Below are 19,191 nucleotides of genomic sequence, written 5' to 3' on the forward strand. Positions count from 1 at the left end.
AAAATTTTTTTTGCTGGGTTTGTGATAAGCAACATTTTGGAGATTTCTCACTAAACATTTGTTTTTCTCTGATGAAAGACAGTTTCTAAAGAGTGCTTAAGACTCATTAAATCCTGATCCGAAGAACATACAAGAGAAAACTTATCTGTAAGGAGCTTTGTGCTGCTAGAAATGGTGTTCTACTGTTCTTCTAATCACACCGTACCTTTCCTTTAATGTATATAGACTAATAGGGAGACATCCTCTGACCTCCACTTGGGTGGTTGTCTGCCCAGTACTTAGTTGAACTACACCTTCCAGCAGTCTTGAACTTTTGAAATTCTGGGACCAAAATTTTCTGTTTTCATTTGCAATGACAGCAGCTTGGTTCTTGTTCTACAAATATTGCTTTCCAAAATTATTTTGTCCTGTCTTGAGGACCATCAGACTCAAATAAACATTTGCTTCCAGACCCCTCATTGTCTTTATGCTCCCTGTTTTAATCATAGTTCCCCACTGTTCTTTTTAAAGGGCTGTCAGATCTTTACTACTGACTGCTCTCTGGCACTCTTTTCTTTCTTTCTCTATCCTCAACAAGGCTGCCTAGAACCCCTCTCCAGAATACAGAGATCTCTGCTACTCATGCTATAATTTGTTTAAAGCCCTTTTTATCAACGTCTTGTGTCCTAAGGCTTCTGGCATAAATTATGGGTTTTTTTTTATTTAAACCAAATATTGACTATTAAATACTATTATTCATGCAAAATATTTGCTGTGATGATGAAAAAACTAATGATATCTTGCCCATTATAAGAAATTATTCTTGCCAGATGTACAGGTGGAAAACATTTTTCGAGAAAAAGATCGGTAAAGGCTGATAGTTTGAGACATGGTTTTTGACAGCCCACATTAATTGTTGTCCCTCTTGCTAATAAGGACTGTGCTTTATTAATGCTCTAATATATTTACTCTTTCTTGTATCTGATAGATTCAGCCGACAATGTGTTGTTGACAAGGACAAGAGGAATCAATGCAGATACTGTCGTTTAAAAAAGTGTTTTCGAGCAGGAATGAAAAAAGAAGGTAATAGATTGATTTATTACTTGACATACAAAGAAAAATAAACACTTAATCTAAATGAGTGTTAAATCTTAGTTTAAAACTAAGAGAATATCACATTAGAATAACTCAATGAATAGATAACTCCAGTGCTATCACAAAGGAAGAGTGGTTTTACTATTATATACTTCATTTACTTTTTTAAGTTAGTAAATTTTGAAGTTATAGTTTTTTGTGCCTATAACAACTTAACAGATTCAGAACTGAGTTTAAAGATTAAATTTATTTTTATAGTATGTGAATCCTAGCTTAAAGTCCCAACACTTCAAACATTGTGAAAATCTGAAATCAGACCTGAGTTTGGAATCCATAAATTCAGGAATATTCAGATTTGGAGTTTTGGTTCTACTCGTTATAAAGATATGAAATTTGTGTCCAGGGTTTTGGTTGGTGACTGCCTCTAGTAATATTTTTCAGTATCAATCTGCTAACTCCTTAATTTAGTTTAAATGTTGGAGGTGCATAAATCAGAAAAAGGGGTGTGTGTGTGTGTGTGTGAGAGAGAGAGAGAAAGAAGTTCTCTGGTTTTGAGGTCTTTAAGGTGACAGGAAATTTTTGCAATTATTAAAGACACACTCTGCTTATTCAATGAGATAAAATGATATAAATTAAAAGTTCATGATATTTGTTCACCTAAGATACCAAATATGCTCTAACAACAGATGGCTAAACTACGAGAACATTTTTTTTCAAAATAGACCTCTTTAAGTTTGTGAAATGTTAGTGAAATTCAAGCAATTTACTGACTGCAAAAAAAATGTTGCTGCCCAGATTTTCACATTTCAAAGTTGGTTGCTTGTTATTGCTCATACAAGTCAGGTGGAACTGATTATGGGCTCTGAGTCTACCCCATGTGGTCAAGAGGATTGACAGAAGCTCTTTGTGACTCATTTTCTCAGATGGGGTGGCTGCAGTTTCTGTGCTTTTATTGAGTCAGTCAGATAATAAAGTTCTGGCGACAGCAGCAGCGAGCAATTCAGTGCTATTCTCCTCTGTAATGGGAGTGTGGGATTGTCCCTTACGGACCATCCAGGAACTGATGGGGTACAGTGACCCTGTGTGCAGTTTCCAAGCTGGAGAGGTGAATGGTCCTTGTATCAAAGTGAAGGTAGCCAACAACTGCAAGAAGACAACACTAGCAAGAAAAAACATACTAGTTTGGAGTGCCATGAGAGAGTCTATCTCAGGTCCTGGTTGGGAAGGGATCATTGTGTAGGGACAAAAGAGCACATGGCTTGGTTGGGATCCCGTATATGTTCAAATAAGCAGCTAAAAATGGAGCCTTTTGTGGTTCCCACATTACTAGACTTACGTTTATTGTGGTGAAACTGTTTTACAACCTTTTTTGGCATTTTTTTTTTATCCATCATAAGGCCAGTTCACAGCACGACTCTGTAACTTTACTGTAGTGAAGTGGGTTTAGAGTATGCTTCTGCAAGTACCTTATTAGGGTAAGAGTGGTTTACTGTGTGGTCTTATATGTTTTTGGCTTTGCTAATGGCAAACATTTTTGTAGGCGAGAGATAGGAGAGGATTAAATGTATTTTCTTCTTGCTGTCAGGTGGCGAAATTCTGCTCTTATTTACAGTCATAAATCTAAAATAACTCCATTAAGTCTGTGAAGCTGCTCTCTATTTACATAGGTATAATGGTGCAGAACTTGGCCTCTAGCATTCAGACCATTAAAATCAGTAGTGCTTTGAATATACCGTGGGATCTTTGTAAGAAAAATGTTGAATTGTCTGTTGTGGTCCTCAACATTTTGCAAAAGGCAGAATTTCAAGGACACTCAAACCTTATAAAATGAATAGATTAAAAAATGTACATAACTTTTTTCACCGATTTTTACACCATTTTTCCTATAAAACATATTGGCCCACTACATCTGAGCTATGCTGAGTCAGAACTGCCCAACCGCAGCATAAATCAGAACTGGAGGGATCCTATTCTAAATGACACTGTGTGTGCTGGTGGTATATGGTCCCGCCCATCATAGGAGGATTGAGCAGAGCAGAGCAGAGATCAGTTTAGTCATCCCCAGCCTGCCCTCAACATGTCCCCTTCCCCTCATTATGCCAGAGGTGGGGATAATCAGCTGATGGAGGCTATGCCAGTCCTTCACCATTAAAGATTTCCCCTACAGAGGGAATTTTCTGCTTGGAATCTCCAGCCTGCTTAAGGATGCTTTAGCCTAAGTAAGCAAAGAAGCTCTATTGGACTGGCGAATTCAGCCCATTGAATCCTGTACATATGCAATGCAAAGGTATTTCCCTTTGATTCTGCAAGTGGCCCTGTCACCCAGTGACTGGCCCTTGTAAGAGGAGATGGGGCCAGTCATACTTGTGCTATAATTAATTTGCTGCTTCCCAGCCTGAGGGGGCAGGACTGGACAGCCAGGTGATACCTTAATAAGGACACCTGGGCCTTATAAAAGGACTAAGAGAGATCTGTCAGGGTGTTAGAACCACAGGGAGTGGGAAGGCTCTTGTGGAAGGCCCTGAGCCAGCATCTACAGGAGGCTAGGTACTGCAGGGGAACCAGCCTTGGGGGCTGCCGAGTGCTCTATAGTAGAGTGGGGAAAGATTCAAAGGTAGCTTACAAAGAGGCTGAAAACAGGGCCCAAAGGGCAGGCTGAAGTGAAGCCCTGGAAGGCAGAGAAACCGTTTTGGTTTGTTTAGGACTTTTTAGTTTGGACTTTTGTTACCATTGAAGGGGTTATATTTATTTGTGGACAGGGTGGTGAGGTAAGCCGCACTTCCAACACAGACTTGTGTGGGGATGCTGAGGAGACCCATCTTGGGGAAGGAAACTGAGGCAGGGAGTACTGGTAGTGCTATGCTCAGCCAGCAGGTGGCATGTTAACATCTAATTTTAGTATTTGACCATCAGTGTCTTGCTTCTTCTGGTCTCATGTGATGTTGACATTATTTTAATTAATTTTGTATTTAGTACTCTACTTTTTGAAATACTAAGTGAATGGGCATTGTGTTCCTTCACTTAAAAAAAAAATCCTGTTTCTTGTTTCATCTGTACATGAACATTTAATACTTAGTGTTTATCATTGCAAGACATTTCTTATTATGACTTAATATGAGGCCCATCAGTAAATGTCCTTGGCAAAAAAGCTAGTGTACCTCTGGAATAAAGTGTGTTCATTCATCATAGAAACTACAGGATATTGTGCAGTGTAGAGAGAGAATATTTTACTGAAGCCTTTCATGCTGCAACTGAACCAATGTAATGCAGATTTCCCCCCCTCAAAATAACAAACACATGATTGGAAATAAAACTGCTACTCTTAAAAGATGATGAGATTCCTAGTGCAATAAAGAAAGATGTTGATCAACACAATGCTTGTTCTCTCCTTGGCCTAACCTTGGATACAATTGAGATTTTGAGAAATCTGATTGATAGTTTTATTTATCCTCTTCTTTCCTGAATTAAAAAGTAAGCCTTGTTACTTAATAAGCCCTGTCTGTGCTCATTAAGGTTCCTTATCCAAAGCCCTTTATACACTTTTCTTAGGCCTCATGAGACACAACCCACCTGCTTGGAATATTTTTGCTTAGTTAATGTTCTATAAAGTGGGAGGAATTGAATGTCCCTAAGGAGGAGCCCAATATTACAGGCTCAAAATTACCTTACTAATGGATTAAGTTCAGTATTCACTCTTGTTTCAGTGTTTCTCACAGGAAAGCATGAGCAGAGGTATCAGAATTTCTATGACTCAGACATTCTGTCAGTGATTGTTCTGTAAACCCTTTCACCTAACTCAACAGGACTGGGATTTCTATATCATTAGGCTTCATTAATTAAGGAGGGAGGAGAGGCCAGCCAGTCAAATTACAGAGTATTGTTGCGTTCAAAGTAGAAAGTATGCAAATCTACTGTAATAAAGCCAATCATAAAAATGCTGTGTCTAACAACAATTAGAAATGAATAATTTTAGTGACAAACAATATTATATGAATAAGAAATGTACAAGATTGCTTGTCACTCTTTCTCATGACTCTCTCAGAGCTGAAACTTCAAGGTCCTCTTTGGATGTCATACCTTGTGATTCATATAGTTATATAACAGCCCTTTGAAATTATGTTCAACCACACTGCCTACCAGCAAATAAATGACATGATTATTCTTTTCTAGCTGTGCAAAATGAACGGGACAGGATAAGCACAAGAAGAAGCACATTTGATGGCAGCAACATTCCCTCTATTAACACATTGTCACAAGCTGAGGCTCTTTCTCGGCAGGTATAGTGATCCACCATGAAGTTATTTAACATCCTTTTAGATTTTTTTTCATAGTTAAATAGTTCCTATTTTTCATTGTATAAAGCATAATTATTGAGACCAACGTTCTATCTGCTTCCAAAAATGCAATCCAACTGCTTCTTCCTAATATAAGGATCAATAATAAAGAACATACATCTATTTCTGATGGTGAAGCCAGTAAAGAAGGTCACTTAAGAAAATTCATCTTGTGTTAGGTACAATATGTCCCAGTTTTCTTCCTTAATATTGCTTTATGATCCCCTTACTTTCAAATTAAGTACTGTCTGAAGCAGTTAGTGGAATCTGTCTGGTCCTTGAGGCTGGATTTTCAATGGAGCTTAACAGAGATAAATGTCTGACATCCAATAAATGCCAATGGGTGCCTAACTCCCTTAGTTAGGCTCCTTTGAAAATCACAGCTTTAATGTTTGGATTTCATAAAATCTAATAAGGTTAACAAAAGGGGTCCAAATGCTGAACCTATTCACGTTGTGCCTTTGAACTCTCTTTGTCTGGTTTGAACTACATTTTCCTCTAGTTTCTTTTTTATCCAATCAATTGTTGAGTAGAACAGTATCCACTGGTTTCCTGTAACTCAAATAAATCCTAATAATTGATTTCACACTCCCTTACCTCTTAGTAACTTACTCGGAGGGTAACTGCTGCCATCTTTACTTCATGATTTCATGCTGACTGTTTTATACTGAGTGATACATCCCCAAAAGTTTTGTAATCTTGTCCTTTGTTCAGCAGCTTGCGTATGATGGAGCTGTCTCTAAGAAATACCCATAAGCTGTAAAATTTCTTGGATCCTTCTTTGTTCCTTATTAAATGAAAGAATTAAATTACCCACCTAATACTACTAGGCTGGTATGAATGGCCTACTTGGTACTTTGGTACTACACCTGACTCTAGTAGTCAATGAAAAAGCCTCTTCAAAGGTATTTGCATTTCCCTTATTATTTTGTAGAATGTTAGGCTTTAAGTAACTTTTAGCCAGGCCTGGTCATTTATTGTTTTCTTATTGTACAAATTAATTCATATTTCAAACTCATGTTTACAAACAAATAAACTAATATTTCACCTCAGGCTTATGTTCAGAAGCCACGGTGATGGGCACCTTAAAAATACATAGGCAGACAAACAAGTAAACAAAGATAAATATTTAAGGATATGCTTTCTCCTTCTTTGGTAGATGTTGAGCTGAATAATTACAGATAGGCCTGGAGCAACTATGTTAACAACCCCAAACTCAGGGAAAAGTTCTCACTTCATCTAACCCATACCTCATGGCTTCTCCTTTCTCCATAATGTTCTGAACAAAAGCCCTAAATCCAAATACCCTTCACTTTGGAAAGTTTGGGTCCAAATTTTGCAGCCTCATGCCCATCTCTATTTGTGACAGACTTCCAATTATATCAACCTAATTAATGGTTAACTTTCTGTTTGGGCTCTAACTTTTAGCTGTCATCCTAGGCATCTCAACTACCAGTATGTTAAGATCTTGCTGCAGGAGTTTCTGGATGAAATCTTGTGGCCTGTGTTGGGCAAGAGATCAGAGTAGGTGATCATAATGGTCTCTTCTGATCTTAAAATCTACGAATAAGCTGTTTTCCTTAGTAATTCTTTGAACTTTGTTTATAGTACATACACTTATGTGTTGTTATAGTCTTTTAATCATTGACAAGTGGTACATACAGTTCATGAATAAAAGTGTTTTCTTAAATGGGCTCCTGCTAAATATCCATTCTGTATTCTTTTCTCCCACAAAACTGGGAGATAATTGTCTGTCTTCAGCATATATTCCCCATCTAGAATTTTCCCCTCTAAAGATTAAATATTGTATTTTGATTATTTGATATCTATATTTCCATAGTAGCTTGAGGTCTCTAAGAGGATCAGCTCCACAATGTGCTAAGCACATCTGAAGACACAATCCTGCCCCAAAGAGCTAAAAAGTTACACACATAAGGTGTGAGAATAAAGTGCCAGATAGCCTCATGTGACCCTCAGTCAAACATGTGGCAAATTTAATATGGGCTTCAGAGAGAGATTTGAAGGAGAAGAGGGTAGGGTAGCAGGTTAGTTGAGGGAGAGTTTTCACATGGAAGAAGCAATGAGGAAGGCACAAAGAAGTTTCAATCCTTCTCCTTTTAACTTTAATGATTCCATTACTTATACAGTAAATAGTTCCAGGAGGAGCAGAGAAGAGCATGTCTCCTTTGTCCCAATCCCATAAGAGCCCCTGTGCCCCAAATCTGCAGGGTTAAAGCTCTACCATTGTGGAAGATCCAGGTAGGAGTGAGACTGAGTAGCATCTGCCTTCCCTCAAACCATCAGGGATACAGTACTACAAGATAATGCTCACCCTGTCAGCATTATTTTCCCTACTTACCCCTCCATACTGTATGCTAAAAGAGGAGGAGGTTGGGACAGTGGACAATGGAGAGAGGGAAGGTCATGGTAGCATAGCCAGGAGCTGTGACACCTCTGGGAGTGCAAAGATTCATATACTTTAAGGTCATAAGGAACCATTGTGATCATCTGATCTGACCTCCAGCATAACACAGGTCTTAGAACTTGACCCAGTAATTTTTGCAGCAAGCCCATAACTTTTCTTTGCGCTATAGTGTATCATTTACACAGACATCCAGTCTTTTATTTAAAGATGTAGAATGATGGAGAATGTACTATGTCCCTAAATAAATAATTTTGACTGTTAATTATCCTCACTTTAAAATTTGCAGCTTATTTCTAGTCTAGCTTCAGCATCCAACCATTGGGTCTTGCTAATGCCTTTTTCTGCTAGATTAAAGAACCATCTTCTGCTGGAAATCTCTTTCCCATTTACCTGTTTGTAGAACACTATCAAAACACATCTTAACCTTCTCTTGGACAAACTAAATAGATTGAGCTTCTTAAATCTCTCACTATAAAGCATGTTTTCCAGACTTTGCAACCTTCTTGTGGTTCTTTTCTGAACCCTTTCCAATTTTTCAACATTCTTTTTGAAGTTAGGACGCCAGAACTAGACTCAGTATTCCAGCAATGGTCTCACTAAGGCCATATGCAGAGGTTACCTTCCTAATCCTAACTGATATTCCCAGATGATGCATGCAAGAATTGTATTCACCCTCTCAGCTACAGCGTTGGACTGGGAGCTGATATTAAGTTGATTATCTATAGGCTTGACAGAATTCATTTAAAAAAATGCAATAGAAGATCAATGTTTATTTTTCAGCATTCTTTCCTTTTTTATTGATTTACAGTTGCAGGAAATTTTGGAGGAGTCAGATAATGGGGGTGGGGACGGGGTGGAGGGATTGTTCCACTAATAATTACTGAATGTCAGTAGACACTGAAATTCAAAAAGTTAAAGCTTTATAACTTTTAAAATACAAATAGTGTTATAATCCTTGTATGCTTAGTTATCTATCGCTACACTGTAGTCCTATTCAGTTTCATTGTATTTCAGGATACCAAGTTATGTGGTAGCACTGGGCCTTAGCTCATAAACCCAACCTCTTGTGAGCTCTGCAACATAGTGGGATTTCACCATGGGGTTTTGGTACTTGCAGTGTTAGAGACCCAAATCCTTTACTTCCTCCTTGGTAGTGAAACCACACTGCCCCCAACCTCCAAAGGGGGAGAGTAGCGGGAGACTCTGCGTTTTGAAACTCAGTTGCCTGGTTCTTGTGCAGGTTTTTCTGGCGTGATGGATGCCATAGGTCTAAGTGAGATATTTTTCCTAGTTTCAGCCCTACTTTTGTCTTCAGCCATCTTGCCTGTATTGCTTAATAGCAAGTTTAGTATTGTTCCTTTCCTTAGAAAGTAATTAAGGATTTCACGATTTGGCTCAGTGATCATGCAAAAGCTTTCTAGCACCAGGCCCAGAAAGATTCCTCTCTCTGTGTTTCACAGAACACTGTGCACTGCAGGTGGCCTTATATACACTCCTATTAGTACATTTTCTGAAACATCCCCAGCTTCTATCCATACTGGTTCTCATCGTTACAAATCTTTCTGCTTTAGGCATTTAAAAAGCCTGTTTCATCTTCTAGAGTTAATGATACTTATCTTTTCACTGAAAATACATATTTCCCTTTTATCTTTGTGTGCCTAGAACTGTATTACATTCCCTTCCTACCCCTTTCTTTCTAAAGTGAGGTAAATGTCATCCATTTTAAAGGCCAAAAAAATTTAATTGAATTAAAAATGTTATAAATAATAGTCATCTCTTGGAACGAGAAGATCTTCTGAAAATATAACAATAAGAACCCCACTATCAAGGTAAAGTACACCATACTAGTAACAATGAGGGACAAAAATTATCATTTACATGCATATTGGTTGTCGTTATATTGTCAGGGAGTTTGGCAATAATGTGCATGCTGGCTTCCATGTGTTTTGCTTAAATATACTTCTAGCCAGTGGAAACATAGTAACAAATATGGAATACTAACATGGTGTATTTTTTTTGTTTTGTTTTTTGTTTTTGCTTAACATGGCTAGATCCCCGTCTCGAGCCCTGGTGCTAGTACTGACATAAATGTAAAGAAAATTGCCAGTATTAGCGATGTGTGTGAATCTATGAAGCAACAGCTCTTGGTCCTTGTAGAGTGGGCTAAATATATTCCAGCCTTCTGTGAACTACCATTGGACGATCAGGTACAAAGCAAATGAACTGGAGAATAATGATTATTCTCCTCCTGTTACAGTCATGTAGAAATATTGTGTAACAATTCATTGTCTGCCCTGTATGCTAGATCTCAGCTTTGAAGCAGATCTTGAGACATCACATAAAGAGATAGTAGAGGTTGAAGGGTGCTTCATGTGTTGGAAAAAAGGATGCAGATCCACGAACTGGAAATTTCAGAAACAATATTTTGCAACTGTTGGAACCAGAAACTTTAAAGGCATGCCAAAATTAATAACAACAGTTAAAAAAACCATCCAACCTTTCAGAACAGTTGGTTCATGTTCAGCTGCAACTGTTTGTGAAGACTGAGGTGGCTTGTTACTTAATTTGAAGCAGTTTCCTTATCCTTGCAAGAAATATAAGTTTTACAGCCTCGAGAAGAAATCAAACCTATATTGATGCCAAACCATAGACAATAATTTGCTGTTGAATATAATATAATAAAATATCCAAAATTACATTTATAATGTGCTTATGTAAATTTTATTCTAAATTGACATGTAAACAGTGCTTGAGTTCTCTTTAGGGACAAAATATCATCACCTTGGTGCCATGCCAGATATCTGTTAGCTTTGAGTGAGATGTCTAAAGTGAATTTAAACCCCAGATCATCATGTTGTAATAGACATTACCAGGGGCGTATGTAGGAATTTAAATTTGACCACTTTTGGAGGGGCATGTTAAACACACACATATTATACAGATTAATATCAACACATACATTTATATCATATGCATAGATATAAACAGAAGTACACTCACCATTTCAACAAAAATCCGTGTGCCTTGAAGCCATCTGAATAAATGTATCAACAAGTACTTGGCTGCAATGGGGTCACAGAAATCCTCCTGCCCTGGGGCTGCAGCAGGGAGAGGGAGCTTCTCCAGCCCCAGGGCCAGAGGAGCGCTCTCTCGCTGCCACAGCTCTGAGGCCGGAGGAGCTGTCAGCTCCCGCCATGGCCCCAGGACTGGAGAAGCTTGCTTTCTCCTCTGCACCCCCAGGGCTGGAGGAGGTCTTTCTTCTCACCATGGCTCCAGGACTGGAGGAGCTGTCAGCTCCCGCCATGGCCCCAGGGCCAGAGGAGCTCTCTCTCCTGGCCCCATCCCTGGGGCCAGAGGAGTTCTGTGCCCTCCGCTGATTATCAGTGCTTGCCCCCCCCTTGTGTATGTCCCTGGATATTACTGTCACCAAGCAGCTGGTTGGGAGGTTAACTCACTGCTAAGAATGCCCTGATTTTGGTCTTTTAAACTGTAGTTCTATTCCGAAAGTGACCCTATAAAATGTCATTGTGGAATTCCTCTTTACTGTCTCCTCAGTGTCAAACATTCTCTGTTTGTAGTAAAAAATACATGAGGGGGTTCTCTCAGCACTGCAAACCCAGCCTTGTATCTGAGAGTGAAGCTGGGGACATTCCTCCTCCTGCATCATTCCAGTAGTAAAGGTGCTGCATAACCTTTCAAATTATTGCTTCAGTGACACCTGTGCTTACACTGGGTTTGCACAAATGTAGCAAACAATTCCGTTGATGATATAGAAGGGAGAATGGAATCAAATCAGTCTTTAGTTGTGTTGGCATTCTAGGGGCCACAGATGTAAGAAGCCATAAAGCTTGCTTTCATCACTTAAGCTGATATGATGGAACAGGAAAAAGAACAGACCTGCTGACTAAGAACATACCAACTTTACACTTTTCAGAGTATAAGTGCACTTTAGAGGGTCACTAGCCAATAATTTTATGCTGAAAATTTGACCTACAGTATTTAGAATATAAAGTGAGAAATATTGCGCAAACTCCAAGGAAAACCTGATACTTTGTTACTGAGAAGTTAAAACTAATGGTTACTACTTTTGTATGATAACCTCTTGCTAATTGGCAACTAGCATTTACTTATCAAATAAGCTTCCTTGTTTTGTACACTTTCTTCCTGACCTCAGAGTCAACCTGGTTTATGAACAACAAGGTAAACAAAAAAATGTGTTAGCTCTGTTAAGGCTGAGATTCTGAAAGCTTTCTAATTTGGTTGCTCAGTTCCCTTAGCTGGCTTTGAAAATCCCAGCATAAAAATCACAAGAGAAAAATTAATGTTTGCACAATGGAAACAAACAACCCCCCGAAGAAAATAGATTTAATTGCCAAGCTTCTAAGAGGGCATTATAAACAATGGAATGTAAATAAAAATGATAAACTAGTGAGTAAATTGTTTAACTGCTTTCCTGGTATGCATCAGGTTTCTTCTTTATTGACTATCATAAAGAGATCTTGTTCTATATATTTTGCAATAATATCATTGTCTGTATTTCGTAGTGAAACTGGCCTGTTTGACAGCAAAATGGAGTACTTCTCTGTTGTTTTATTTTCAATTTTGAGCATGGTGTTTTTTCTTTTATTTCAGTTATTAGAAGAGAAATATTTTTAGCAAAATTGGTTGAATTACCCAGTAATGCACTATCTTCTGAAAGCTGATAGGTGGGCCTGGTATGGCACTAGGAAAATTGTTCTAAGCCAAAAAAAAAAAATTCCAGAAGGCTGGCTTTGTGGGGGAAAGAGCCATCTCAAATATCTTTGTGTTTTACTGGATCAGGCTGAAGAAAATACTGTACTGGATGTTGCAAAATTCAGGATAAGAAGTTATGATAGCCTTCCTGCCACTGGTTCCTTCCATGTTGACTTAAAATCCAAGAACAAGCTTTATGTAAAAGGAAGTGGAAACTATGAAGTGCACATAAATGTATACAATGATAAACTATTTGCAAAATCATATTGTGTTCAAAATTCAGTTTGTACGTATTGCTAAGTGATAACAGTGACAAAAGTTACACAGTTTAACTCAACTACATTGAAATAGTAAGGTGTTGTTATAAAATGAACCATGTACCTTAAAAATTACTTGTAGTTGTCTGAGTGGTGTAATTGCAAGCAACAGCACTCTGATGCCTGCTGCAGCTGATTCATCTTACCCACTACAGATAATCACATATTTACATAGATGTTATAATCCATGTTGTTATTTTATGGGGGTTCCTCTTTTTAAGGTTGCCCTGCTAAGAGCGCATGCTGGGGAACACCTCTTACTTGGAGCAGCAAAACGGTCCATGGTGTATAAGGACATTTTACTTTTAGGTAAACATTTATTTTGTTTTAATTAATAATTACCATGTTATAGTTCACTAACAACCATATAATCAGTATCTTGATTAACGGTGTCCTCATTTAACTCAGACAGTTGCCACAGCACAATGAGTGCCATGCACTCTACTGTCTTTAAACACTGCACTGATGACATACCTAAACACTGTACTTATGGTATGCCTACTATATTGTCACATGCCAGTTTCAGCAAAAGCAGATGTAAAGTCCCTTAAAATGGATGCAGTCCTACTGATACCATAAACCTACACCCACATAGGAAGTCCTTGCCAAATGGATCTACTTACTTTGGTATCCTGTGTGGCAACATTGACCCATGTCACAACCCACCAGCGGGCTCCATCTGTGCCAGTACTTTGGCCTTGTTTCAAGGAACTGTCTAGGTGTCTATGGACAGAAGCACCTAATGCAAGCCAGGGGTATAAAGTGTGTAAGGAATTGGGACAGTCTATCAGCCTTTCTTCATAAACTTTGTGCCATTATGTGTAGGGGACTTTCCACTGTCTGCTATGCCCACTCTTGGGGTCTGGCTATCTGTGGCCCAATATGACTCATTCTGAGTATTATTGTACCAACCCTAGCATCCAGGGAATGGAGAGCGCTTGCTTTAGAGATGCTACTCACATTAGAGGCTCCTTCCTGTTCCCGATCCAATTTTTTTTCCTGAGTGCAGTTTTACTGAAATAAACTGCCTAGTTAAGTGTAAAACTGACCCATCGTACCCATTAAATTACTAAAGATATAAATATTTGCTGTATTCTTGGGACACTTAGGTAATGAGCAGAACTGGTGTAAATGAAAATGGTGGTTAGCATGATGAAGGTAATTATATGCCACAGAAAGGAACAATTTAAGACCAAATTACTACCCCCAGCTACTCTAGCTCTATAAGAATGAATTCTGTATAGCTGATGATTCATTGACCTAGCAGAAAATTATCAGCTTTTGTTCTTGACAAAACTCTTGCCCTTGTATGTTATTCTCACAGGTCATTTTAGTATACAGATAACTTTTGGCCAGAAGTTAAAGTAAGATGGATTGCCGGTGTGGGCTGGTTTTCTGTCTCTGCTAAAAGCAGGAGAGTTTCCCCTTCTCTCCCTTGTTTAGGTGAGGCTTTCTCTGCTTCTCCTCAGCTGGTGAGTTGAGGACTTGTCAGGCAAGAAGTATCCGAAGTGGAAGCCGTGGAAGCAGGTGTTTCTTGGATGGGAAGTTTCTGGGTTTTGCCCCTACTAGATGTAGCAGAAGCACTTGCCTCCCAGTAAGGATGGCCTCCATCAACCTTCTCTGAAGGAAGAACTACTGTCCCTCTACTGATGATTTTGACAATCTAGCCCAGAATATGACTCTTGTTGGGGGCAGAAGGTTTTGCAACAAGTTCACCCCATTTAATACCTTATCAATTTTCTTTATAAACATAATTCCCCTACTTACTCCAAATATTCTGTCTGGCAAGCCTCCAAAGAATTCCCTGCTTGGGTAAAATGATGGAAAGAAATATTAATTTTGTGTAAATTTATATGAATATCTAAAATATCTTAGCCAACAAAATGGATCTGTTATTCCTTTAAATCAATGTGCACTACATACTACCCCATATCAATACAACAAAAGCATCTGCTACTACATTACTTCATCATTCAAAAGCTACATCTTATTTTGTTTCTATTCAACCATTTACTCCTATTAACTTCAGTGGGGCAATGATTTCACCTATTAACTTTTTCTTACCAGAATAAGCTCAGTAGCATCTGTAGTGACTGAACCAGTTGAAGATTGTAAATTCTTCAGGGCAGAGACTGTGTCTTTGTTCTGTGTTTATATAGTGTTTTGCACAGTTGGGTCGTGATCCATGACTGGGATTCCCAGGGTTTACAGTAGTACATATATATAATAAAGTACATACGATTATGCTACGATAAATAGTAGCAGTCTGTTAGGAAGTTGCATGTTGTTCCTCTCATTCTCTTAGAAAGGTTTAGAATTCTAAACCAAATAAATTAGAAGTGGAGACTTATATTTTTTACAATAAATGTAAATAATTATGAGGACCACGTTTTCAGCGTGGCCTCTTTAAAGCCTCTAAAATAGAACACTGCATTTTCCTAAGATTAATTGCCTGTGCCAAATCTAATGTGTCAAAATGGACTTGTGGGCCAAAACTATATAGTTAGATGGCTAATTGGGTAACTCCCCAGTTTGTGATCACAAATAGGCCTCGAACCTGCAGACACACTAATCATAACTACGCATATGGGAATACTTATATGCCTAAGTACCTACAGGGTCAGGACTTTGTTTTGCACATATGCTTTCCTTGTAAAGAAACTTAGTTTTGCAGGAGGGAATTTTACTGTATGAGAAATTCAACATGAAAAAAATCTGCAAAATTAAAAATGGTTTGGTTCACCTGGGTCTGTAAATTTAAACCTTTGTGTAACATCAGTCAATATTCTGGTATTTTTTCTCCTCAAGGTAACGATTACATCATCCATCGCAACAGTTCTGAAGTCGAGATCAGCCGAGTGGCAAACCGGATTCTAGATGAACTAGTCCGACCATTCCAGGAAATTCAAATAGATGACAATGAGTATGCTTGCTTGAAAGCAATTGTGTTTTTTGATCCAGGTACGTTTTCCAAAAAGTCTTTCAGATTTACTGTATGAATACACTGAAATTCACCTTTGGTGATGTAACATTCATTAACAGTCTACATATTTGCACTAAGAATTATTCACTAAAAGAATATGCTTTGACTTGAAGAATTTTTTCATTTTTTCAAGATGCAAAGGGATTGAGCGACCCATTAAAGATTAAGAACATGCGGTTCCAGGTCCAAATCAGTTTAGAGGATTACATTAATGACCGTCAGTATGACTCCAGGGGGAGGTTTGGAGAACTTCTGCTTCTATTGCCTACCCTTCAGAGCATCACTTGGCAAATGATTGAACAAATACAGTTGGTCAAACTGTTTGGAATGGTTAAAATTGACAGTTTGCTTCAGGAAATGTTACTAGGGGGTAAGTGTGTCATTCTTTTTCTGTGATATTCCACCATATCAACCTGATAAGCACTTCAGAAAAAGTATCCTCCTCCCCACCTCACCAGGCTGCTCAGACTTACTCCAGGGGACTGGATCAGTGCTAATTTGGGGGGAGTGTTAAAGTCAAGATAACATGGCTAACTGTCCTGTCTCCTCACTTCCAATGTGTATTGTATGTTCCTCAGCCATAGCTGAGTACCTGGACATACAATTCCCCAAAGAGACAGACCAGGAAATCCTTATAAATATTGTAAGGATGAAATCCATTGTTAATGCAACCCAAGCAGAAAACAAATGTCATACTTATTATGGTTGAAGTCTTGTTAAATTGTTTAATGAATACGCAAAAGGCAATTATTCAAATTGCCAATCAAAATATTTGCTCTAAGGGAATGTAATTATTGCTGTGTAAATCGCTAGCAGCAACATGTTCATTCGAATTGATATGTGCTCTTGTAATTTTTGCAGGTACATCTAATGATGCCAGTCATCTTCATCATCCAGTACATCCTCATTTAGCTCAGGATCCATTAACTGGCCAAACTATTCTCATAAGTTCAATGTCTGCTCCTGTACATACAGAACAGATCTGTAAGCAATTGCACATTATCTTTCTATCATAACTAACCGTAACAGTCAGATGTTAACTGGCAAATTCATTAAAATGGTGACCTGTCAAAGCTAGTGTATACTTCTTTCATCATAATTTCTGAGATTTAAATAGTACTGAATTTTTTTAAAAAAAAGCACACAGGCAACCTCCTAAGCAATACATTCTGGTGTGAGTTTAATTTAAAACACATGACACTGTTTTGATATTACCATTGGTTACAAATGTGGATTTTTAAAGGTGAACAATACACAGGGATTCTGATATTTTAAAATGAATATTTACCTTTAGCGACTAACGCTGATACTTTTTTAGGGTACAGTAGTATGATGTCATAAATATGTGTTTAGATTGGTTAAGAACATAATAATGCATAGTTTCCTCTCAATTCTTTTTCAGCAACTCCAGAAACTCCATTACCTTCCCCTCCGCAAGGCTCTGGACAAGAATACAAAATGTCTACAAACCAGGCTACAGTCATAACACAGCAATCAATTTTAAAACAAAAAACATTGTGATAATTTTTTTTTTATTTTTATTTTTTGTTTTTGTTTTCTTTTCTTTTACATGCACTATATAAATTGTTAGGACACCTGGATCGTGGAAACCTCAGGATAGCAAATTAGGCCACCCCTTGACCCAAGCAAGTACAGGGGGCTGTTCTTATAATTCTTCTGTTTCAAAACTCAGAAAGCAAGATACACTATTATGAATGATGAATTTGTTGTTCACTTGGGGATACTGGTAGTCTTACAGCATATGTATATTTTGGTAATGCCTTTGGATCATTGAATTGAACGGGTTCATTTGTATTTCCCATTTGTAGTTGTCATCTTAATATTGTTTATTTTAGATCTGTAAGTAATTTCTTCATTGAAATGTCACTTGGAACTAATTGTGCTTGTTTAGCTATGAATGGTAGAACTTAAGACATGGATTAACACAAGCCAAGAGTTCATAAATAATAAAAGAGCAGGTTGTTAAATAAAAAAGACGTATTACATTTACAGTGAAAATACATAATGGATAGGAGGGTCTGTTTCATTAAAATAAATCCTAATGTGCGGATACCAGGATCTTGAAGTATGACTATACCACGAGAGTTAAATGTGTTGAATGATAGCTGTCATGTTTACCTATCAGTTTATGTGAATATGGTAAAATGAGAGAACCCGCAACGTGCAGCTGCATGCTAAAAATGAAACATGGGTATAGGGAATGACTTTGATCATGCACACACACTGTGTTTGCTCACAGTTGGAATTTGTTATGATGATCTATTTACTGACTCAGAGAGAGGTTTTCATGCTACGCTTTCATTCATGAATTATTGACATCACAAGAAAATTGCTACTTCGCACAGTCTGGTTGTTCATAAGAGAAATGATGTTTCCTTTAATGGAGACTTTCCCCCAAAAAGCTGTTAAAAAGTGCCAAATAATGTGGTCTGTTGGGTTATTTTAATGAAATAACACATTGGAGTCAGAGATTCAGCAAAGAGATGTGACCTGGCCCAAATACCTTGGTTTATTACAACATCATAAGTTCATACAATCATCATGGAGCAGCTAACTCCCTGACTCTTAAAGCGGTATACACTCAGCTAAAAGAACTTTTCGTCCTTTTTTGCAAACATAAAGCCACAAAACCATGTAAAACAATTAGAAAAAGTTGGAGTTCTGACTTGTAAACTTGGAATGCTTTAATGAGAATTCACATAACACCAAGCAGTATGTGTTTTCCTTTAGGGTATTCTGCAATAGTTGTATTTGTAGTTAAATCTGCATACAATAGCTCTTAATGTTCATCTTTTGCTTTTTAAAAAGTGTTTTCTTTTTTATTGGTTGTTTTGTATTTTGTATGAATAAGCATATATTGCATTGCTCTGTGGAGCAATAACATCTCCTTTCTCATCTCCTTTATGATATGTATGATTCACTTTTTGATGATCTTGATTGTACTCTCTTTGATGCCTAGGGGAGGTTTGCAATTAATTTCAGTGGAAGCAGGGTTGTGTCCCTTGTACACAAATGGGACCATAGACGCCGACCCAGTGGGTGCTCCAGGGCTGGAGCACCCAGAGGAAAAAAAATAGTGGGTGCTCAGCACCTACCAACAGCCCCACAGATGAGCTCCTCCTCCTGCCCACCGGTGGATCCCGAGGATCAGCTCCTCCCCTTCCTCCGCAGTACCTCCCGCCTGCCAGTGATCAACTGTTCAGTGGCATGCAGGAGGAGAGGGAGTAGGGGTAGGAGGGGGTGGGGAGGGGCTTGAGGGAAGGCGTAGAGTGGGGGCAGTACCTGGGGTGGAGTGGGGGGCCA

At 38.2% G+C, this 19,191-nt stretch overlaps 1 protein-coding gene across 6 annotated transcripts in view; it reads left to right on the forward strand.

Annotated features, from left to right (window-relative positions):
- The window catches only part of HNF4G (hepatocyte nuclear factor 4 gamma), a 276,933-nt gene extending 258,223 nt beyond the window's left edge, over nucleotides 1-18,710 (forward strand). For all 6 annotated transcript variants that reach the window (XM_039527147.1, XM_039527143.1, XM_039527146.1 and 3 more), the window contains 8 exons: nucleotides 968-1,062; nucleotides 5,245-5,351; nucleotides 9,885-10,040; nucleotides 13,106-13,193; nucleotides 15,693-15,845; nucleotides 16,001-16,237; nucleotides 16,729-16,851; nucleotides 17,270-18,710. In XM_039527147.1, the coding sequence (XP_039383081.1) occupies nucleotides 968-1,062; nucleotides 5,245-5,351; nucleotides 9,885-10,040; nucleotides 13,106-13,193; nucleotides 15,693-15,845; nucleotides 16,001-16,237; nucleotides 16,729-16,851; nucleotides 17,270-17,388 (1,078 nt within the window). In that variant the 3' untranslated portion in view covers nucleotides 17,389-18,710. The remainder of the gene's footprint in view (nucleotides 1-967; nucleotides 1,063-5,244; nucleotides 5,352-9,884; nucleotides 10,041-13,105; nucleotides 13,194-15,692; nucleotides 15,846-16,000; nucleotides 16,238-16,728; nucleotides 16,852-17,269) is intronic.
- The last annotated feature ends 481 nt before the right edge of the window (nucleotides 18,711-19,191 follow it).

The sequence above is a fragment of the Mauremys reevesii genome, linkage group 2, assembly GCF_016161935.1.
Source record: "Mauremys reevesii isolate NIE-2019 linkage group 2, ASM1616193v1, whole genome shotgun sequence".
NCBI classification, from domain to species: domain Eukaryota; kingdom Metazoa; phylum Chordata; order Testudines; family Geoemydidae; genus Mauremys; species Mauremys reevesii.